The 19542-nt window shown below is 40.1% G+C and overlaps 1 protein-coding gene across 4 annotated transcripts in view; it reads right to left on the reverse strand.

Moving 5' to 3' along the window:
• kalrna (kalirin RhoGEF kinase a) overlaps nt 1-19542 on the reverse strand; it is a 127616-nt gene that overhangs the window by 10421 nt on the left and 97653 nt on the right. For 2 of the 4 annotated variants that reach the window (XM_056755742.1, XM_056755741.1), the window contains exons 35-45: nt 5576-5841; nt 4777-4914; nt 3790-3885; nt 2988-3103; nt 1752-1818; nt 1283-1386; nt 1123-1192; nt 952-1038; nt 781-873; nt 579-629; nt 329-406 (exon numbers count right to left, since the gene is read on the reverse strand). In XM_056755742.1, coding sequence (XP_056611720.1) covers nt 329-406; nt 579-629; nt 781-873; nt 952-1038; nt 1123-1192; nt 1283-1386; nt 1752-1818; nt 2988-3103; nt 3790-3885; nt 4777-4914; nt 5576-5841 — 1166 coding nt within the window. The remainder of the gene's footprint in view (nt 1-328; nt 407-578; nt 630-780; nt 874-951; nt 1039-1122; nt 1193-1282; nt 1387-1751; nt 1819-2987; nt 3104-3789; nt 3886-4776; nt 4915-5575; nt 5842-19542) is intronic. The other 2 variants (XM_056755745.1, XM_056755743.1) reach the window with 1 other exon arrangement.

Consider the following 19542-nt stretch of genomic DNA (forward strand, 5'->3'; position numbering starts at 1 on the left):
GGTCATGCAGTAAAGTCGCGTTTAAACAAACCGTATGGTACAATGACATCTATCGGTTGACCGTGGTATCGCAGCCTTAATACAAAATATTGGAAAGACAAGTTCAGCCAATAAACGGTTCATCTCTTTTTCTTTTGATTGTTATCAGAAATAATCTACAGGCACTTGTGAATGTGTACCGGAAGTGTATTTTTGTTTAATTGAAGATTATGAAGCCACATTTCACTGGTGCTTTAAAAGAGTCTAAACCATAGCCGATTCTTCCAAATCTTGTTTTTTCTATGCTTACATTATAAGTAGACCTAAGCACTTATTTGTTTCAGAATACCTCAAACCCCTGCAGTCGACCCAGATTCATCATGTCGTTGCACAGCTTGGGCACCTGGGACATCAGATCTACAGCTTTCTGTTACACATCAACAAACACAGAGGAAATCTATCAGTCCTCTGGAAATACAAACCAAATGTTTCAGCCTTTGACAATAAACACAAACACCACCATTCACTCCAATTTCAATATGTTACTGCGCAAAAATCTGAAAGAACTGTATATGTGAAAGGACTGTTGAATAATTTACCTCTATATCCTGACAATCTAACCCAGCCTTTACACTGTACTTCAAGAAGTCCTTAAAAGTTGAAATACAGAAATATTACATAGATTAGATACATAAATAAGATATGATTAATAAACCGTAAATGTATTTTGGTCTTTTACAAAAAATGTTCGCATGCTACTTTTTTTGTGATCCAGGGTCACCAATATGTTTTTCACTTTACCTTCATTAATAGTTGGTATTTAGTAATTCTCTGAATGGGTTTAATGAGATAATCACTGATGGTCAGTCTCGAGTTGACGTCTTGTTGAATCCCCTGTGAACCGACAAACGATACACATCATCTTGAGTTGATGAAAGCACACATGCACTGATGATCTAAAGTCTGGCTTACCTCAAAGTATGAATCGTATTCAGCAACAATGTATTCAGATTTAGGTTTGTTTTGGCAGTAAATCACATACATGTAAAGCCGTTTCTCCTGCATGGATACAAACACTTCATGACTGATCCATTGGCACCCAAACACACACTCTTACATTCCCACACAAACGCTCACTCTTACATGTTTACTGAAGAGCGCAGGCAGCTTCTCATGATCTTCAAGACATTTCTCCAGTTCACCCACAAAGAAACTTCAGAAAGCAAAAGCACTAAAGCGTTAATCTAATTTCGCTCATTTTCGTTTTAGGAGATAAACGTTTCTTTGTTTCACGAGAACTCACTCATTGTGCCAGTCGTAGATTTGGTGAATGTTTCCAAAGACAATCTTGTCTTTTCCTTTCATATCATCAGGAACTCCTTTCTCCTCTAGTCTCTTCATGAAGCCCTTCAGAAAAAAACGTCAAGCGTATTAGAGTCCCAGCTCAAAACAAACACACAGCGAAAAGCAAAAGTAATCCACGCAGCAGAAATAAGAGATAATGAAGAGCACCATAAATAACAAGTTAACACTGAAACTCTGATGGCGTCTTATAGCAATGCAAACTAGTAATGACATGGCAGATAATGTTCAAGGATATGAAGAGGTGGATGCAAATGGCTTTTATTTTCAGAGCAGACAGACAAAAACAAACACATCACATACAATACTGTCTCATGTAGAAGGATTAGCGTAACTAAAAACATGCTCGTGAATAAATATTTATTTACTTATTGCATGATGAATAGTTGACAGAGATTCTCTGTTCTTACCTCGACCACAATGCCTAAATCCTTCACATAGTCTTTTTCCGTCTGAATTAATTCATTCACCACAAACCTGAAACACAAAGCCATTAAAGAAGGTCAAGAAGAAAATATACTAATGATATTCTTACCTCAACATTAACATAAAAGCAAAAAAAATAATAAAGACATCGTTCCAGATCTGGTGGATTGTCAGAGACCTGACCGTTATGTTTCAGATGTTTCTTTCTTCAGAAGATTAAAGCCTAGAAAACGTGAACCGTCGTTTTAAAGGCACAGTATGTAGGATTCACCGCTAGAGGTTGCATTAGCAAAACAATAAAGGCATAGCTTGATGACACTGTGAAGGACTGTGGTATTTTGTTGTTTTTAACCTTGACTGAGGATTGAGATCAATCTGGTGGGACTCACAAATCATGTTCATGGATGCCGAAGTTTTAAAACTATTATGTTACAACTTAAGCCAACAAAGTCATGCTCTAGACGCTTTATCAAGCTTTGCTCACTTTATCACACTTTGCAGCGCCTAAAGCGACTCAACAGTACTGCTTTTAAATTTCTTTCACGATTACTGCTCTGAAATTAAAGTCGAAAAGGAGGATAATCCGGAGATGACGGTAATGACAGGAAATGACGCATTGTCATACCTCGATAAGTAGCAACACCGACCTACAACACCGACCTAAGCATGTCATTTGACATCTCGGACAAGATGGCGAATAGCCGTTAGCAACCTTATGTGAACCGTAAACAAACTTTAAACTATTAGAACAACATGGATGAACATGAACGTTAATATACCCAGAAACTGTTTATGAACAAATGCCTACGTTTGAACAGCTACCAAATAACGTTCTCTCAACGTTCTCTGACATCACATGGTCAACATGCGAATGTGACGCGTGGTTGACTGGAACGGATTGAGATAGGATATTTTAGGTCATAATATCCAAAACCCAAGTCGTTTCGAACTCAGCATCAATTGAGAATTTTCAATTTCGGGATTCAAACATTTTTGGAAACATTTTGGATAATGTAAATGCACAAGTAAACAAAATATATAGTGCTAAGATAGTGTTTTTTCGATATGTTAATTCAAATATTGTACATAATGTGCCTCTAACCAAACAGTCATGTTACCAATAGGGATGCCAGATCTGCTTAACAATGATATTGATATTTCTTAAGTCGTTTTGAAAACGTCCTAGACAAACTCAAGAGATAAGCGTTTGTGTGTCTTACATGCGTCCCCGCAGTGCTTTGGCTTTCTGCTCCTGCTCAGGGTTTCTGGGTGGTGTGGGGCTCTGCTCCGCTTCGTTTACTGGGTTGAATCCTGGGTACGACCCCGGATCCAACGTCTAGAGCGATAACAAAAATGAAATACTCTGGTCAGAGGCTAGACGTACATACACAAAACAAACATACAAAAGATGACACAGCACGAGCAAACTAACTGTAGGAGAAACAAAATGAGGAGAACTTTTCCTAAACTTTTTGAATTGTTTTCCCAGCTATAAAAAGGTTTCGTAATCCAATCTAGGATCCAACCTTTTGGAGGCTAAACTTAAAACCCGTCCTTCATTATTTCCAGCTGAATATTCAGTTTCACTAAAGAAATACTGCATGTAATGAAAAGTTAATGTTGTAATAGCTGTTTTTGATGAAAACTGAATCTTTAAACACAAAAAAAAAGCTGACGGAGATCTCTTATGACACCATTACATTATCTGCACAGCACAGATCAGCATGTTTTCATCCACCACAGAATATAACAGGTTTGACTGGACTTCATTAACAAGGTCATGTGTACAGCCCGAGCGTCTCTGTAATAAAAAAAACATAAAGAGACCCACACAGAAAAAAAGAGATGTTTCAGCATCTGGTGTCACGGTGCACATGACACTAGTGCAAAAGATCTCCAACAGTGATTGTCTCAGGTCAACAGAAAGAAGGGAGGAAAAGCAGAAAATCAGGGGGTTATCAGATCAAATCTTCTTTCTTGAGCCAGGAGAGGGAAAACAGGCCGGGGTCATGACTAACTCACCATCTTTGTTTTGACCAGTTTCTCTATAGCACTGACAAGCTCAGCGGCGCTGGGAACGTCAGCCGAGCTCTGCCGTGAAGCCAGAAGCACAGACGACTACATGACAGCGGGTCAGGAAGAGAGACATTAGCAAGGAGGAGAGAGAGAGAAACACACAGGCAGATCAGAAGGGCAAGTGCCCAGCAAGAGGTTTTAGCTCAATTTATCAAGCTTTGCTACGAGGAGAAGCATGCACGCAAGTTAAGAACATGCCCATGTAATGCCCCAAAAAGAACAAAATAATTATATTTCGCTGAAACAGAATTAGGCCATTTTTAGGGTGAAGACGAGTTGGCACGGTGATAAAATGCATTGAATAAAACGAAAGCTAGATTATAAAAATTCTGGGAAAAAAAACGATAAACTGGCACGTTTTTCATATTTTTCTAGTCAATTTGCAGTATTTTTCTGTAATTTGACAGTTTTTTTACTTTGAAAAAGTAAAAAGTATAACTGTAAAAAGTATAACTGTATTTCACCGTATTTAAAAAAACAGTACAATTCTAAATAATTACAGTTTCCACATTATTTGTGCATTATTTTCTGTTATATACTGTTAACAGTTACTAGTTTTTTGTATCCTGATTATGTAACGCCGTTACGTTTAATCCATTACTACCCAACCCTGTTTATGAAGTATGACTGGACATGTTTTCATGAGATGTCAGTCAAAACAATCGCTCTTGTAAAGCACAGCTCAAGCAGATAAAGAGTTTCATTGAAAGAGTTTCACTACACATGCAAAACAGGTTAAATGTGTAATTAGTTGACAAAAAGAGAGAAAGTCTCCACCCAATGACTTTTGGATGATGCTGACATTAGGGAGTGTGTGAGGCCGGCAGGTGGAGACTGTAATAAGCACATGATGAGTGACAGTGTATGTAATCTCTGATGACCCCTGTGACATTACAATATCTGAGCTCCTCCCCTAGAACCCTGTCTGTCTACCTTCTCCTCCTGAGCTGAAGAGTTTTGGATGATCTCCATGGGGGGAGGCAGGGGTGTGTGCGACTCATCCTCCGGCTCCTCCTCTCCTCCGCTGTGCATCCCTGATTTGGACAGTGTTCTCTCTTCTTTACGCACTCTCTGGACACATTAAGAATAATTTGTTGAGCAAATCCACAATAAATGTTATAATCACATGTGTGTTACCCTCTCAGATCTAAGACCCAAACACTCAAAACAAACCGAATCCACATCACTCTAACGGCACATTCTCAGTTTAGTGCCGATAAGTTCTGATATAAGGAATGTGTCTTCTCTCTGGAATACAGCAGTCATGGGTAATGTGGCTCATTGTGGTGGTGTTCACACAGAGGCTCTTTTGTAGCAACACATTATATGGCAGAGAGCTTAAAAGAGTCAGGCAAATCATCACCCTCTGAGCGGCTGGGGCCACAGCAGCCTTTAATAAAGCATTAGTCCAGCCCACAGAACAACAGGACCACTTTTCTCTCTAAGGCCATGGTTGTGTGAAAAATGAGAGATGGCGAATGAAGAAGAGCTTATGAAACATTTCTGACGCTAAAGATGTCGTCCACAGTCACTACTGTTAAGGTTGTTTTGTGGAAATGTTTTAATGTGGGATGAATATCTACTTGGAAAAAAACTTTACGATAGCACGATGGGTGAGGCTGAGAACTCAAATGTTCGTCAAGCCCTAAAAGACGTTATAGTGGCTTGAGTATAGAGAATATTTATATCATTTAAAGGATTTGGTCCAATGGTTCAAATAGTTATGAGTCACCTCCTCCACAGCATCATCCTGTAGTTCGGGCGGCCCCATGTCAATGCTCTTGCGCCCTTCACGTTTCTGCTTCTGTTTGCTGGGGATCTTTTTAATATTGCTGCCGTGACTGAGGCGCCGGACGGGGCTGGTCAGCCACTTCTTCAGTGTGTTCCCTGAGCGTTTGGGTCCTGCGGAGCTGCTGTGGAGAGAGTTCAGGGATGGCTGTGCCTGTAGGGTGACCACTGACTCTGTCTTTCCGTCTGGACCGCTAACTGCATAGTTTTCTGCAAAATAAAGAAATCAGGAATGTAAAAATTATACATTAATATTCAGAGGTAAATGGAAATTAAGGACGGTGTGTAACTTTTGTTGTTCTGTAAACAGAATTGATCATATTATTTTAAATAAAAGAGAATCACCCTACAGCTAAAAAAAAACTTTATTTAACACTACAGTAGCAGTATATTACCTCTCCCTTAATATTTACATTTATGCATTTGGCAGACGCTGTTATCCAAAGCGACTTACATTGCACTATCCTATACATTTGTTTCCTAAGTATGTGCAATCCCCTGGGATCGAACTCATGAGCTTGGACCTTGATGCTTAACAGAAACCTGGCATAAGGAGTCCGACGGTCTTCTTTTTAATAAACTAACCCCCGATGGTTATGGTTTATGCGATCACCTGCAATCCTCTGGTAGAGGAGGGGGTATCATCGTGTTCATCGTAGTCCTGTGGCTGTTGCTCAGATTTACTCATTTCAATGTCTTGTACTGAGTGTTTCTGCCTTGCTATCTACTGTTATAGTTAATGTCTACAGGCCTCCCAAGTAAAATAGAGACTTCACATCTGATTTTGCAGAAAAGATGTCTGTGTTGGTCCTCAAATTTATGAGAATTCTCAATTTGGGGGATTTTAACTTCCACATGGACATAAAAGACTCTACAACAACAAGAGACTCTACATCTTTATTCGATTGTTTTGAGTTAAACCAACTCATGGATTGTCCGACTCACAACAAGGCCAGATTTTAGACCTTGTGTTTTTTAATGGTTCATTTGATCAACAGTTATCAATCTCAGATTTAGGACTGTCTGACCATTGGGCTACTCTTTTTAACATGGAACTTCCTGACATACATACTTCTTGCTCACGTATTATTAACTACCGTAAATGGAGATCTATTGAGCCCATTGATTCTTATGATTTTATTGACTCTACCTCAAGTTGTGTTTTTCCATCTGATGCATTTGATGACAAAGGATCTAAACTGAATTCCATTCTCTTATGTGGCCTGGACAAATTTCTCCGAGCTAGATTCTCAGTTTCTTGGTAATTTGCTTTTAAAAACGAAAGCACCTCAATAGTTGATCCTGTACCTGCTAGTTTGTTTCAGTCATGTTCTGAATAATTAACTCATTCCCCACCAGCCTTTTAAAAAAAAAGAGTCCAGCCTACGGCAGCGTTTTTTAACAATTTCACCAAAATGTAATGGCTCACAGTAAACTTTCTGTAAAGAATATATGGAAAAACATGAAAAATATGTTCAATGAAAGAACAGAGTCTCAGCTTTTAAACAAAAGAACCGTATTCTTTTATCTTCATTTGTTAGTTTTTTATCACTCCGTAGATGTGGGTAGGTTTCTTCAAAAATGCATCACTTTGATTAAACAGCTGAGATAATTAATGTTTCTTGTCAAAGATTAAACCCAGATTACACTCAGAACAATCATTTAAAACCGATAAAACATATACGTTCTAGGTTCTGGGATTCTGTACTTTTTCCCAAAGGTGTGCAACAGCGCCACCAGCTGTACAACAGTGCAAACACTGATTGCCGTAATAACTCGTCTTTGGGGGAACCGTTTTTTTAAAATGATGAGATAACTCGTCAATGGCGGTGAAAGAGTTAAGTTTACACTCCCTGTGTACTGGTTTTGTGCAAACAGCACTTTAAATTGCCGCTGAAACCCCTGTACCAAAAACTAACAGCAGTGATTTTGAGAACCTAAAAAATTCTGTTCCATCTCCAATCTACCCTATCTTGCTTAAATTTTAGAACAAATTGTTGCTTCTCAGTTGTTGTCTCATCTGACTGTCAATTAACTTTTTGAGCCCCTTCAATCTGGCTTGCTTAAAATGCGCAGTCCTGAAACAGGTTTGGTTAAGGTCACTAATGATTCTGATTATTCTCCTGGAGCTTTCCTGTAGCTCACTGGTAAGAGCATTGCGTAAACAATGCAAGGTTGTGGGTTCGATCCCAGGGGATTGCACACACTTAGAAACAAATGTATAGGATAAAAGCATTTGCCAAATGCATAAATGTAAATGTAAATGGTTGTCTATCAATTTTGATTCTTCTTGATCTCAGTGCCGCTTTCGACACTGTTGATCATTTTATTTTCCTCACCCGTTTAGAGATTGTCTTTGGAGTTCTCTGCCTCTGCTCTAAACTGGTTTAAGTTTTATCTTTCAGACCACAAGCAATTTGTTGTGTGGGGTTGTTGCAGATCTGAGTTTGGTGTCGTGTAATCTGGTGTTCCCCAGGGTTCAATTTTGGGCCCTTTACTTTTTAGGATGTACATTTTCCTTATTTTGCAGACTTCTGAGGTCTGAGTGATGATACTGAAGTGATGCTGATGGTTCACCTCTCCAATTACATAAGGCTGAGCCTTTAGCCCTCAATGTGGATGCCTCAGTTATGCAGTTTCAAACTAAATGAAAACATTTTGGGGTGGTTTTTGATGCTAAACTTCACATTTGATCTTCATGCTATTAACACAGTTAAAGTATGCTTTTTCATCTCAGAAATATTGCCAGATTACTCCATCTTGACATTTTGGGTGCTGAAAAGTTAATCAAAACTTTAGTTTTTCCCCAAATTGACTATTGCAATGCATTGTTGGCTGGAGTCTCAAAAGCCACCCTCAGTACACTACAGTTGGTACAGAATTCTGCTGCCCGTATATTGACTAGTACCAGCGCAAGAGTTCACATTACACCTATCTTAGAAGCACTGGCTTCCTGTAAAGTTTCAAACTGATTTCAAAATTGTCCTTATGACTTATAAGGCCTTAAATGATTTAGCTCCTCAATATCTGTCAGAGCTTTTAGTACCCTACACCCCAGTATGAAAACTCTGTTCTATCGCAGCTGGTCTTTTAACTGTTCCGGCAACACGATTAAGTACTACGGGCAACAGGGCTTTTTCCTTACTGGCCCCCAAATTATGGAATTCCCTGCCCTCTGAGATAAGAAACACAGAATCTCTAAATATTTGTAAAACTTATTTTAAACTTACTTTTTTTAGGGTAGCTTTTATGTTACAAATGTATGTTGTCTTTATTTATATTTGTTTTGTATTATTATATGTATATTATGCGATAAGTATAATTTCTTGTTTGTTTATGTTTGTTTCTATCTTGTTGTTATGTTTGTTTTTATAGTTTGAATTGTGTTATATTTTGAATTTCTGTAACCTAAATTCTACTTTGCATTATTTACGTAAAGCGCTTTGAGATGCTACTTTTAAAGGCGCTATATCAAATTAAGTTATTATTAATATTATGTCTAATTTACATTAAAAAATCTGCACCGTGCTGATGACATCTTTGTGTGTGTGTCAAGTGTGTGTTGAGGAGGGACTGTAGGTTTTAATAGATGACTTATTAGAGAAAGTGACCTTGCAATATTTGGTCACAGCACTTGTGACAGAAACAGGTGGGTAGGTACAGTACACTAGACAGACAGCAGCTTAGCTCAGTGTAATCGAGTGTCAAAGCGGATCTTTGACAGCATGAATGCAGGCCTTTAAACACAACCTCTCTTCTGTACCTGTGTTAAGTACAGCTCGAAGGATCCTGTGAGAGAAGTTCATGAAAAATACCTGAGATATCCCCTCTTACAATGCAGTACGTAGTATCATTCGTAATCACGCTGCTGTGCTCACAGGCGCTGTGTGTGACTGGGCATGTCTCTGTTGAGGGTTGCAGTGCTTTCTGAAGTGCAAACCTGCGTAACACAGGCACTGGCTGACGACAGCGAGCAGTCTTGTGAGTGTGTGATTATGTGTGGAGTGAAGAGAGGGTCTGATGAGGGCAGTTATTAGGCACTGCCATTTACACACACACTTCTCCAAAGAGACAGAGAGTGGTCTTTGTTCGTTTTGAGTGGCTAAATCACATTTCCACAGAGCGCAGTGTCTTGATCGTATGACTACATTTACTACAAACATGAACTAGGCTTAAACATATCTACTATACAAAAGTACAACTGACACATATCAAACTCCTGTTTACTGTATCTCATGTTGCTATAGGGTGTTGTGGGTGGTGCCAGGACATTTCAATGTGGTTGATAAGGTATATTTACACTGCTATGCAGTGTTGCAGTGCTATTGTATGCAGACAATGAGTTTGTCTATACTACCTCCACAGTAGATATATCAGGTCCCTCCATCATTGTACAATATATCATAAGTGGGGTTTACAGTAACAGCAGAACTAAGCTCACAAGTTTTAAAAGCTTACAAGCACAGCTTCAGTGATGTTCTGAATATTACTACAAACACTTCCAATTAAAATATACCACAATATTAATATTATAAATTGGCCCCCGTAACCGTTGCTTGCAGCTTTATTGTAATTCTAATGTCATTTAATTATTCAGTTGTTTATTTGGTATGTTGCTATATAAATTTATTTGTATTATTATTATTATAAATGAAGGGCTTTAAACGTTTATTTCCGAGGCAACATTTCTAAATATTTCAATTGTTAGGCCAATATTTCATTTAATTTCAATAAACATAAACGTTTTCAAAGTGTTAATTTTAGTAAACTAAAATGACATTTGCTAGCAGGTTGACATGGGAGGTTTGTACAAGATGTCAGGAAAAACAAATAAACCTTATTGTTGAGCTTTACTATAGCAAACACCACTAAACAAAACAATAAGGCGGGAGATTACGTGAAGTTCACCCACTTTTTTTATACATGACATCACAGTGATAACATTTCCTGGCACAACAGAAAGCTGTGCTACTGTGTGACCTTGCCTTTAACCTGTTATCAGTGTTATTTTATGGAAACTTAGGAAACAAGTCCTGAGATAACACTTAATAAATGTTTATTTCCCAAAAATCAAACACTTGTACATTCAGCTTCACAATTGTTACCATGGTAATGTAAAGTAATGCTTTTACTGTTGTTTTAATGGACATGTTTTGACCTTTTTGCAAAGACATCATTGCAAGGTTATGGTTTCAAAGTGACTATATGTATGAAGTCAGTGTTCCTCAAGTTCACACGGGTGTCCAGCTGAGTAACCATAGGTGTACATTGTCACATCAACTAGAAATATGTTTCACTCACAACTGACATCCACAATAAATCGGTTGTGTCCTTATTCAATGCTATACATTTTTATCATGAATGACTAAATCTGCTTAAAATGGTTCTCTATAAAGACAGCACATTCAACACAATCTATATGAGTCAGAGTTTCCAGCAGTGTTGTGAAAGACTGACACACCCACCTCATCACACTTCTCATAACAGACAAAGTGTTGTTTGTGAAAAATGTGTACGTGAAACAGCAATTACCAAACAACTGATTAAAACAGCAATAACGCTACAGTATAACAAGTGACATCTTTCCCATGTAAACATTCTATAATGTAACAACCACTATAACAGAGATGGTATAGCTTGTGCATGCTGACTGGTCGATAAACCTGTTTACCTGCTACTATTATCACTGCTATTATCACTGCAGATATTCAGTAAAAAGTTGACTGATGGTTCAGAGACTTTAGCTTCTAGTAAAACAATAGAAGACAAGTCATTTATGAAATAGGTTTCATTTACATTTTTCACCCACTTTTCACTTTTGCTTTCCATATCTTTGAGGCAATTCTGTGAACCACAGTTTGTGTATTGATTGCAGACACATCCTTTCGGCCAATCATTTACTTAACGGGTAATATGCTAAATAAATAAAAGAATTAATGAATAGCAGCTATGCTAATTATTCTCTTTCTGCCTTCCGCCCTGCCTTGGTATGCCCATCCCGAGGTAGGGAGAGGTTACGCCAGGTACAGATGAACGTCATACGCCCATCCCTAACTAGAGATTTAGCCATCTGAACATCCCGTGCCATCCTCCAGCGATTGCCTGCGGACTGACTGACCATCACAGCTCCAGTTCAGGCAATTTTATCACCACCCAAGTGCAAAGTGACCACCTGACCATCCCAGCTCAGCCTATTCCATCCCCAACTAAGAACAAAGACGTACTACTTGTCACATTAATGCTAAATTTACTATACTAAGTATTTAATGCTAAATTTACATCACATGACAGCAGTTTGAAGTTATAGCTGCACTCAGTTAAAGTATGCCATTACTATTTTCCCTGCTTATAACATTCATCTGTTGTCTGATATCAATTACAAAATTAGACAAAATTAGACCTAGACAGTTTCCACAAATGAAATTTTCTAAATCACAACTACTAAGATCTCCCTTTTCTAACCATTGACTCAGTAACGTTTAATCCAAGTCACTGAGTGCAGCCGTGACATGTCAAAGGAGACCCGGCCCTCCCGGCTGAGTCTGGTTTCTCCAGAGGTTTCTTTTTCTCCATTTATATATCAATAGAGTTTGGGTTCCTTGCCACAGGGCTGTGTTTGCTTGCTCAATGGGAGCTTTTATTAGATATTATTTACTAGAATGATCTTGCTTTTTCTATAAACACCATGCACTGTGCTGTGTTTGACCTTTTCTGTGAATTTCACTTTTTCTTATCTTCTCCTGTAAAGCTGCTTTGGAACAATGCGCATTGTGAAAGCGCTATATAAGTCAAATTGAATTGTGTATTCCTTAAATATGTCAGAACTGCTAATACACAAAAGGGATAAGCATGGCTATCCATTCATAAAACTTCAGTAGACATTACAGTGGCTGCCAAACAATGTGTCATCTTACACAACTTCCTGAAAACCAGGTACGAGTTTAAAAGTTTGGTCTTCAATGAGACAAACAGGCAGATGTGTCCTCTCTTATCTGCTATTGAGTCTGTGCTTTAACATTCCACTGCTGTCAACAAAAGCCAGCACGCTTTAGAGGATGTGGCTTTATCCAAATACTTTACACACATTGCTTTATGTGAGCGGGACCAACACACACGCGGTCCGGACCAGCAGCATTCCATTCATAGGTGAGGAGTTTCTCTCTCTCTCTCTTTCTCTATCTCTGCCACAAATCACATTTCTGCTGACTGTACATTACAGCAGTATAAACTTCTGAAACAAGGGAGTAATTCTCATGTTCTCACATTATCCCACCTTCAAAGAGCCAGTAAAGATCTTCTGATGAAAAGAGGATTTGGACTAAATAGTTTGTCCAAGACTACAGGAGTCCAGAATCAGACCTGGGCAGAGAAATCCAGCTACATATTAACAGACTATTTTTCATGATTATTTAACAAGGTTGATGGTTTTTATGCCTGCTGCAACAGCATGTTAGGTATGTTCTGATGACACCACTGATTGTGACAAAACACAAAGAACCTCAGAAACAAGTTAAGTGAAGCAGGGATGGGTGACCTCACACTTTAATGATGGTACCAGTCATTTTATACAGTATCAGAGTTACTTCTTTCTTTCCATCACAATCTATCTTTCCACTTATCTGTCTTTCTGCTTGTTTCTGTAGATTCTTACAAGCCGTTTTCCTCCTCTCTGTAGCTGAAGAAGTGTTTTGTTAATATGCCAGATCAGAACTGGTCCTCACATTTTTGTCTCCACATATTACCCAGTGACTGCTGACTCTGTTTCTTGGATTTTATACTTCATAAACTTCTTACGGTTTACTTAATTTAACATATACTGTACACTCTGTTTCATGTTATGGTATTGCAAAATATTCAGGTACTTCATATTGTGCATTTAGATATCCAGTAATGACAATAATCGTATATTGTGGACCATGTTTTCTGCTATTGTGTTGATACTTTAAACATTATAATATTGCAAATAACCCAGCGGCAGTTACCGTGATATTATTAACCATGATGTCTAACGTTGGAGTGATACTTCGCACATTATTGTAAATAAACCAGGGAAAGTAATATTGATATTAATGATCATAACTGATATAGGTATGGTTTAAATACAATATTTTTTGTAATACTGTAACCAAACAATCGACAGCTTCTGGTTGACAATCCATACAATTGCAAAATTGTGAAAAGCGCTATATAAATAAAATAAAATTGAACAGAGTTTTTCTTTGTGCAGTGTATTTCACATGATTCTTTTCATCAGAACCAGAGCTACAGTAGGAATTCTGGGCCTTTTGATGTACAGTACTTCTTTTGTAAAGTAACTTGCACAAACATGAAAATAAAGAGAGAAACAGCTCTTAAAGCATGCTGAACTGGGCGGTAGACTTCTGAGATGGTCAATTTACCTGGGGTGAACATACACAATGCTTGCTTTAAGATCCCTGCAACTTAAACGAGGAGCCCTTTTCATGAAAGCACAAAAACTATAAATCATGCAATGAAGACATTCCAGCGATCTTTTCTCACATGCATCATCTCAGCAGTGTAGGTCATGCTTCCCACTTGGCTGCTGATGCTGCAAACAAAACACTTCAATGAACTCTTAAATACTTAAGTGTATTTGCAGAGCAATCGCTTGACTTCAGAAGGCCCAGCAGAAGTTGTATGGGTGGGCTTCAGCCCTCATTCTGTACACACAGCAGTGTCAACATGCATTTGGTGGCCTGGGAATGTTGCTGCGCACCTGACCTCAGGTAAACTACACTTAGCTCAACACTAACAAAAAAGTGAGTATGCAAATATCCTATCTCCTGTTTACAGCTTTACAATACATTTTAGCAAGCCAAACTCCAGAATTATGTCACTAAAGCACCTGAAATCATACATTCATTCAGTAAACATGCCTTTGGGACTGTAACCTATGTGATGAGACATGAAAGAGATCGTGTTTTTCAGCTCTGTTTCGGCAGGGAGGCTTTCTGAGTTAATCAGTGAGAGAAAGCACTTTAGTCTACATTAGACAAAAGCTGCGAGGTACTTTACCCCATCATCATCAACACACATGCACACAAACACACACACACACACACAGAAGCAAACAACCCCAATCTACCCCTGACACAAGAGTACGCAAACGACACACTGTCTCCACATTGAATTAAAGGATTAAAACAAGACATGTGAACGACATGCAGGAGAAAATGAATTATGCGTGATACAGTATAGCCTCACAAACACTTTATTTAAAACTAGTGTTAAAAGCATTTTTTATCAATTAAATGCCCAGTTTATATATAAGTATTGGTGTTAGATTTGTCACATCACAAGATTTTTTAAATAAGGCTAAAATGAGCCTAAAATGATGAAAAACACCCAAATGCACACATTCTGTACCTTCATGCATTCTGACTTATTTACACTTTTAAACGTGGTGTCTTCTCATGCTTTTCATGGTCAACTTGTCAAAAAAAGAGTCGGACGTCTGAAGTAGTATTTCTGTGCTAGATACACTCCCCTATCGCTTTCAGAACGTTTCGTAACAACTTTTCTTAGTCCCTTATTGGGCAGTTGTCCCAGAAAAGCATGCCCACGGAAAGGCAAAGAAAGAGCTACCCACGCGTCATCTGACGAGTGATATGAAGACCCGCTTACCATCAAGATTGGCTGCACTGCGTCAAGATTGGCTGCGCTGTGGGCCTGCAGCTGTAGCACGTTAGTCGTGCGATAGAAAGAGAAGTTGTGTGTTTGTTTGTTCACGGCATTTCAATGATGGATGTTAAATAAACGGTGTATATAACGCTGGATTTGGAGATCGTTTGAAACCGATAGATGCCGCGGTCCCAGCGCTAAAAGATGCCCGACATGAACCGCACGCGGTTGTGAAACTGAGTTATATGTCTGTGTTTTGTTGGGCATAGGTACCCATGTTTTCGGAAATAATCGCATAGCTGTACCTGTCTTTTATAAATGTGATCGAACTAAAGAGACTACAGATATTAAATGGTGCGATACTATTCTGTAAGTACTCAACGTTAACATGAGACATGCAGAAAGTATGAATGCAGAGTTTTGGCCAGTTTAACCAAAAATATTAATATTAAAAGGCAAATTTATTTATGCTACCCATCGACCTTCAAAACATTCAACTTCCAGACAAACCATTATACACAACCAGTCTAGACACACCTCCTCATGTAGCATTACTGAAACTAAAACAAAACTATGATATAAAATAAAAGTATTCCAATGTAGTTATGACCAAAATAACTTATGGAATATTGAAAATTCACTTTCAGCTCTATAAGACCAAGATGGCGGCGCGTGAACATCGCGAGGCTCAGCGTCTCTCCAGTTTTAGCAATTATATAGTGTTTTTCTTGCTCATCTCGGGCCTGTTCGTTAAGAACAGTTGTGCATTCACAACGTACACCCGGCATGAGCTTTTGGATATCGGTTTGCGCATTCCCGGAAGTTATATCAGCAACATTCAACTCGTCCCTGAGATCGTCAAAACCTCCGATGCTACGCACCCCACACGGCCCGGCGGAAGTGCTCGCCGGCGGCGTCGAGATCGTAAACAGAGGCGGGGAAAACGCGGCGGGCTAAGAGCTAAGCTAACGCTAACACCACACCGGCTCTCTTTACCCAGCATTTTCCTTGCTAATGTACGATCATTAGTGAACAAAATGGATGAGATTCGACTCCGCATCATCAACAACAAAAGACTTTTGAACTGCAATGTCATAATCTTCACGGAAACATGGCTACACAGCGGCATACCGGACAACGCTATTGAGTTAGCGGGCTACAACACACACCGGGCGGATAGAACGGCAGAGGAATCCGGTAAGACAAGAGGAGGTGGACTTTGCATTTATGTCAATAAAGCTTGGTGCACGAACTCTGTTATTGTCGGGAGACACTGCTCGGCTAACCTTGAGTTTCTCATGGTTAAATGTAGACCGTTTTATCTGCCACGGGAATTCACTTCCACCATTATAACGGCAGCTTATATTCCACCGGATGCTGATGCCAAGCTTGCTATGAAAGAACTTCATGCAGCCATCAGTAAACAACAGACTGCTCACCCGGAGGCTGCATTTATTGTTGCGGGAGATTTTAATCACTCAAACTTAAAGACAGTGCTCCCTAAATTTCATCAGCATGTTTCCTGCCACACAAGAGGAAATAAAACTTTAGACCATGTCTATACAAACATGGCTGAAGCTTACACCGCAACCCCCCTCCCCCACCTGGGTCAATCTGATCACCTTTCTTTGTTCCTCACCCCCAAGTATTCACCTCTCATTAATCGTGTGAAGCCATCAATGAAGACCATCAAGGTGTGGCCTGCGGGGGCAGACTTCACACTCCAGGAAAGGTTTCTACACACAGACTGGAGTATGTTTGCTTCTCAGGCCACCAGTGGCTCTCACACGGATATAGACAGCTACACCTCCTCTGTATTGGACTACATCAATACCACCATTGATAGTGTCACAACTCAAAAGCAGATCACCATATACCCTAATCAGAAGCCATGGATGAACAAGGAAGTGCGCCTCCTGTTGAAAGCACGCAACACCGCCTTCAGATCAGGTGATGCACAGGCCTATAGTACTTCCAGGGCAAATCTGAAGAGGGGCATCAAAAAGGCCAAGCACTGCTACAAGTTGAAGCTAGAGGAGCATTTTACCAATTCTGACCCTCGACGCATGTGGCAGGGCATCCAGGCCATTAGTGACTATAAACCCAACCACTCCATCCCCATAACCACAGATGCTGCCTTTCTAAACGAGCTTAATGACTTTTATGCACGCTTTGAGAGAGACAATAAGGAACCCGCCACCAGGCTCACACCTTCCACCGACCACCCAATCATCACACTAAATTCCACAGATGTTTTCACTGAACTAAGCCGGATAAATGCGCGCAAGGCTGCTGGCCCTGACGGCATCCCTGGTCGCGTACTCCGGGCATGTGCGGAGCAGCTCGCTGGGGTCTTCACGGACATCTTCAACCTGTCCCTCGCCCAAGCAGTGGTTCCAGCATGTTTCAAATCCACCTCCATTGTGCCCATTCCAAAACATTCCAGCCCGACATGCCTGAACGACTACCGCCCTGTAGCACTCACACCCATTGTTATGAAGTGCTTTGAGCGGCTGGTCCTGTCACACCTAAAAGACTCTTTACCATCCACACTGGACCCATACCAATTTGCCTACCGTAGCAATAGGAGCACAGATGATGCAGTGTCCATGGCGCTGCACTCCGTGCTCACACACCTGGACAATAAGGACACTTATGCACGCATGCTGTTTGTAGACTTCAGCTCTGCATTCAATACCGTAATCCCTTCCAAGCTAATCATCAAACTTGGAAACCTAGGCATTAACAATACAACCTGCAACTGGATTATGGATTTCCTGACGAACAGGCCTCAGCTTGTTAGGCTAGGCAACATCTGCTCCACCACAACCACCCTCAACACTGGTGTACCACAGGGCTGCGTACTGAGCCCCTTTCTCTACTCCCTTTTCACACTCGACTGCAGGCCTGTGAATGGATCTAACTCCCTCATCAAGTTTGCAGACGATACAACAGTGATTGGTCTCATCAGCAACAACGATGAGACTGCTTACAGGGAGGAGGTACGGCACCTGGCCACATGGTGCTCAAACAACAACCTGCTCCTTAACACTTCAAAGACAAAGGAGATCATCGTGGACTTCAGGAAGGCGAAAGGAGGCACACACGACCCCATCCACATTAACGGGACGGCTGTTGAACGTGTTTCCAGTTTTAAGTTCCTGGGGACCCACATTTCGGAGGACCTGTCCTGGACCACCAACACCTCATGCCTGGTCAAGAAGGCTCACCAGCGTCTCTTCTTTCTGAGGACACTGAAGAAGAACCAACTGTCTTCAACTATCCTGGTGAACTTCTATCGCTGCACGATAGAGAGCATCCTGACCAACTGTGTCACAGTCTGGTACGGGAACTGTTCTGTTGCTGAGCGCAAGGCACTGCAGCGGGTGGTGAAAACAGCCCAGCGCATCACAGGAACTACACTCCCTTCCATTGAGGACATCCAGAAGAAACGCTGTCTGCGTCGAGCTCGCAGCATTCTCAAGGACTCCTCTCACCCCGCTCATAGACTGTTTACTCTCCTGCCTTCCGGTAGGCGCTTCAGGTGCCTCCGGGCAAGAACCAGCAGACTAGGAAACAGCTTTTTTCCCAGAGCTGTTTCATTATTGAACTCTGCTCCCCACTGATTTCACTACCTCTCATAACTTTAACTTAATGCTGCTATTATAATGTTTACATTGCACTACAGGGCTGCCATGCATGACGGAACTGTACACACCAGTACTTCATGTATCTGCTCTACCGGACTGTTTACACGCATCATTTGCACTCTATACTGCTCACTTGCACACCAGGAACATTACACTGAATGCTCATTTGCACTAATGGACTACTCTCATAACTGCATTAACTCATCTACTGCACTGTAACTTTCATAACTGCATTAACTCATCTACTTCACTGTAACCTTAATAACTGCATTAACTCATCTACTGCACTGTAACTTTAATAACTGCACTAACTCACCTACTGCACTGTAACTCATCTATTGCATTATTGCATCTATCGCATAACAAACTGCATCTACTCATCTATTGCACTATAACTTCAATAACTGCATTAACTCATCTACTGCACTGTGACTGTATATCTGCATCTACTCATGTATTGCACCGTACCTTTAATAACCACATTAACTCATCTACTGCACTGTAACTTTAAAAGCTAATGTCTGTAACTAATGCACACTCAAGTCACTTGCACTATTGTATAGTCTATATTGTTATCTGTTCATAACCTCCTGTACATTAATGTTCACAGTATATAGCC

The sequence above is a fragment of the Triplophysa dalaica genome, chromosome 8 (genome assembly GCF_015846415.1).
Source record: "Triplophysa dalaica isolate WHDGS20190420 chromosome 8, ASM1584641v1, whole genome shotgun sequence".
In the NCBI taxonomy this organism is placed as follows: Eukaryota; Metazoa; Chordata; class Actinopteri; order Cypriniformes; family Nemacheilidae; genus Triplophysa; species Triplophysa dalaica.